Consider the following 5,000-nt stretch of genomic DNA (forward strand, 5'->3'; position numbering starts at 1 on the left):
AGGCGGAGGGAAACTACCCTCTCGTCCACCGGGTTGAACTCCAACGTACAGGCTCTGAGCCGGGGGGAAACAAGAATTGCCACCCCAGCCCGTCGCCTCTCACTGCCGGCAACGCCAGAGTGGAAGAGAGTCCAGCCCTTCTCGAGAGAACTTGTTCCAGAGCCCTTGCTGTGCGTCGAAGTGAGTCCGACTATATCTAGCCGGAACTTCTCCACCTCGCGCACTAGCTCAGGCTCCTTCCTCCCCAGCGAAGTGACGTTCCACGTCCCAAGAGCTAGCTTCTGTAGCCGAGGATCGGACCGCCAAGTGCCCTGCCCTCGGCTGCCGCCCAGCTCACATTGCACCCGACCTCTATGACCCCTGCTATGGGTGGTGAGCCCATTGGAGGGGGGACCCACGTTGCCTCTTCGGGCTGTGCCCGGCCGGGCCCCATGGGGACAGGCCCGGCCACCAGGCGCTCGCCATCGTGCCCCACCTCCGGGCCTGGCTCCAGAGGGGGGCCCCGGTGACCCGCGTCCGGGCAAGGGAAATCTGGGTTCCTTGTTTGTTTTCTTCATAAAGGTCTTCGAGCTGCTCTTTGTCTGATCCCTCACCTAGGACCAGTTTGTCTTGGGAGACCCTACCAGGGGGCATAAAGCCCCCGGACAACATAGCTCCTAGGATCATTGGGATGTTTGATCATGTGTGTTGAATTTATGTGCTTGTTGGATTTTGTTTTTCACCATTACGAGGGAAGGTTGTTTGCATTGGGTCATAGGAGTAACTGCTGTGGACATACAAACATTCATGTACAATTAATGGCCACAGATTTGAGTTACTTTTGTTGGCCACAAGATGGCAGCGATCAGACCGCCAACTAATTGCATATTTTATGAAAACACCAAATTGCTTGTTGGACTCGGGCCGTCTCACTCGGCCAAATTGAAGACGCAGGTGAGCGACATTTGGCCCGCTGGCTGCAGTTTTGGACACCCTTTGTATAGCTGATGCTTGTAGATGTTTCCTTGATGAATATATATATATATATATATATATATATATATATATATATATATATATATATATATGTATATATATATATGTATATATGTATATATGTGTATATATATATATTTATATATACACATATATATATATATATATTTATATATACATATATATATACACATATATATATATATATATATGTGTATATATATATATATGTATGTGTATATATATATATGTATGTGTATATATATATATATGTATATATATATATATATATATATATATATATGTGTATATATATATATGTATGTATATATATATATATATGTATGTATACATATATATATATATATGTATGTATACATATATATATGTATGTATACATATATATATGTATGTATACATATATATATATATATATATATGTATACATATATATATATATATATATATATATATATATATATATATATATATATATATATATATATATATATATATATATATATATATATATATATATGTACACACAACTCTTTTGAGTCATTTTCGAGCCCAGTTGCCAGCCGGGCGGTTTGCATGTGCATAAAAAAACGGCTCTCAAACCATCGGAATCGGTTCTCATCATTTACTTAAAAGAACCGTTCAAAAGACTCGATTCGTTGAGCAACGCCACACCTGTAGTTCTGGAAGACTCACCAGGAAGGAGCAGAGGAAGATGAAGGAGACAAAGTAGGTGTAGGCGAAGGTGCTGCCACATTCGGGCTCTGTGTTCCCTGAAGCCGGGTCGCACTCTTTGCCCCCCAGACAGGACAGCATGATGTCATGCCACGCCTCGCCCGTGGCGCTCCTGCGGGGCGACAGGCGGCGCGTTACGTCTGCACACATTAGCCGACAGAGGGGCCGCTCCTGTCTCACTCACCGGAAGAGCAGCATGAGAGCCATGATGAAGGTGCGGAAGTTGTTGTGGTGGGTGATGGCGCTACCATCCTGGTTCAGCGCCAGGTTCCCAAACAGCTGCACACAAAAGGAACAAGTCGCTAACGCCAGCTTCGTGAGCTACAACACCAACTACAGAGGTCAAGTTAGACTAACGCCACCTGCTGGGGGGAAGACTTATCACTTGGTGTGTCCTGATACAACTTCTTCAGTTCCAATACGATACCGGTATTGATCCGATACGATTAATTAATTAATTTAGTTCAGCTCATGACAATAAGTTGAATGATGCGGACACGTTTGTTACTGGATACTTTCTAATATGCCTTGGAGACTTTGTACGTGTAAGCAATATGCAACTATAAATATTTGATACATACTTATATTGACAAATGTGCAGTTTTACACTGCAATATCGTTCAATTATAATTACGTAAGTCTAGCTTGTGTGCTATTGTGTGCTTAGCTGTTGTGAAGCTGTTAGCTCCTAGTAGCCTATAGCCTAGCATGTTTACCTTGGCATGGGGACTGCTAGTATGGAAGATTTTAGATGCTAGCGGATATCATCCGATAATTTTTTATTTTTTTTGCTGATATCGGACTGAAATCGGATATGGTATCAGAACATCCTTAATAATAATGTGATAATGGAAAAATTAGACAAGCATAATCACCTTAAAATGGAATAAAATAATAGATTAATAATATTAACTAATTGCACATTTTAAAATTGACACAAATATTTCTAAAAGTCTTGTATTACTTTCTTAGAATATTGAAGGATAACAAATTAAGTCAGAATATTATAAGAATAAACTTGTAATTGTATAAGTTATGCAATATTACGCGGAAAAGTCATTATCTCATGTGAGAAAAACACGTTATTTAAGTTGAAAGTGTTATTACATTTTTTTTTTTATATTACAAGAAATTAATGTTTTATTTTTTCCAAGAATAAAATGCAACTTTCGAAGGAAAAAGTCGTTATTTTTTGTGAATAAAATCATATTATTCGAGTTAATTTTTTAATATTACAAGAAAATAATGTTATTCTGTCCAAGAATGAACATGCAATTTTATTAGGAAAAACTATTATTATTATACTAATTGAGTTAAAAATAACATTAGATTTTTTTTTTCAAGAAAATAATGTAATTTTTTCCAAGAATAAACATGCAATATTATTAGGAAAAATAATTGTGAATAAAATAATATTATTTGAGTAAAAAGTGACATAAAATGTATTTTACATTACAAAACAATTATGTTATTTGTCCCAGGAATAAAAATTCAATATTTTTATGAAAAATCCATAACTTTTTGCGAATGAAATCGAAGAATTATGAGTAAAAAGTTATGTTAAGAGATAATTCAGATTTTTAACTTTTAACGTGCAACATTACTAAGAATAAGTCATTATAAAATAAAATCATATTATTTGAGTTAAAAGTGATATTAGATTTTTTTATTTTTATATTACAAGAAAATAATATTTTTCCAAAAATAAAAGTGCAATATTCCTAGGAAAAAGTCCTAACTTTATGTGAGTAAAATCATAATATTATGAGTAAAAGGTGATATTACGAAAAAATTCAGATTTCAGAATTAACGTGCAATATTACTAGGAAAAGGTTATTTTATGTGAATAAAAGTAAAATTTGAATTGTTTATATTACAAGACAATAATGTTTTTTTGTTTTTGTTTTTTGAATACATGTGCAATATTACTTCAAAAAGTCATAACTTAATGGGAATAAAATCATAATATTATGAATAAAAGGTGACATCAGAAAATTCTGATTTTCCAAGAAAAAACATGCAGTTTTACCAAGAAAAAGACATTATTTTATGTAAATAAAATATTATTATACAAGTTAAAAGTTATATGACAATATTTTAATCTTGCAAGAAAAACAAAAAAAAAATGTAGATCTTTTTTGCCCAACAATAAACGTGCACTATTAAAAGTCATAATTTTACGCAAACAAAATCAAAATATTATGAGTAAAAGGTGATATTACGAGAATAAACGTGCACAACGCAAAAACTCCTAACTTAATGTGAATAAAATCATATTATTTGAGTTAAAAGTGATATTGTACTTTTTCAATATTACACGGAAATAATGTTATTTTTTTCCAAGTATAAACACGAAATATTATTAGGAAACATTATTATTATTTGTGAATAAAATCATATTATTTGAGTTAAAAATTAGATTAGATTTTTTTCATTACAAGATAATAATGTAATTTTTCCCAAGAATAAACATGCAATATTATTAGGAAAAAATATATTTTTTTGTGAATAAAATCTGATTTGAGTTAAAAGTGACATTAGATTTTTTTTTTATATCAGAAGAAAATTACAATATTTTTTACCAAGAATAAAAGTGCAATATTTTTCTGAAAAAGTCACAACGTTTTGTAAATGAAATCATAACATTATAAGTAAAAGGTGATATTACGAGAATAAACGTGCAATATGACTAGAAAAAAAACCTAACTCCTGCAATATTATTAGGAAAATTATAATTTCTTGTGAATAAAATCTGATTATTTGAATTAAAAGTGACATAAGATATTTTTTATATTAGAAGAAAAGAATAAAAAAATTTTACCCCAAGAATAAAAGTGCAATATTTTTCTGAAAAAGTCACAACGTTTTGTAAATGAAATCATAACATTATGAGTAAAAGGTGATATTACGAGAATAAACGTGCAATATGACTAGAAAAAAACCCTAACTCCTGCAATATTATTAGGAAAATTATAATTTTTTGTGAATAAAATCTGATTATTTGAATTAAAAGTGACATAAGATATTTTTTATATTAGAAGAAAAGAATAATTTTTTTTTACCCCAAGAATAAAAGTGCAATATTTTTCTGAAAAAGTCACAACGTTTAGGAAATGAAATCATAATATTATGAGTAAAAGGTGATATTACGAATTTTCCAAGACTTGACGTGTAATATTACTAGGAATATATCATTATTTTATGTGAATGAAATCACATTACTTGAGTTGAAAGATATATAAAAATATAATGCATATGTTCCTTTTGACTGT

At 32.4% G+C, this 5,000-nt stretch overlaps 1 protein-coding gene across 5 annotated transcripts in view; it reads right to left on the bottom strand.

Moving 5' to 3' along the window:
• LOC133621855 (voltage-dependent P/Q-type calcium channel subunit alpha-1A-like) overlaps window positions 1-5,000 on the bottom strand; it is a 267,315-nt gene that overhangs the window by 82,998 nt on the left and 179,317 nt on the right. For all 5 annotated transcript variants that reach the window (XM_061984254.2, XM_061984255.2, XM_061984253.1 and 2 more), the window contains 2 exons: window positions 1,913-2,007; window positions 1,690-1,840 (listed from right to left, as the gene is read on the bottom strand). In XM_061984254.2, coding sequence (XP_061840238.1) covers window positions 1,690-1,840; window positions 1,913-2,007 — 246 coding nt within the window. The remainder of the gene's footprint in view (window positions 1-1,689; window positions 1,841-1,912; window positions 2,008-5,000) is intronic.

This window comes from Nerophis lumbriciformis, linkage group LG25, assembly GCF_033978685.3.
Source record: "Nerophis lumbriciformis linkage group LG25, RoL_Nlum_v2.1, whole genome shotgun sequence".
In the NCBI taxonomy this organism is placed as follows: Eukaryota; Metazoa; Chordata; class Actinopteri; order Syngnathiformes; family Syngnathidae; genus Nerophis; species Nerophis lumbriciformis.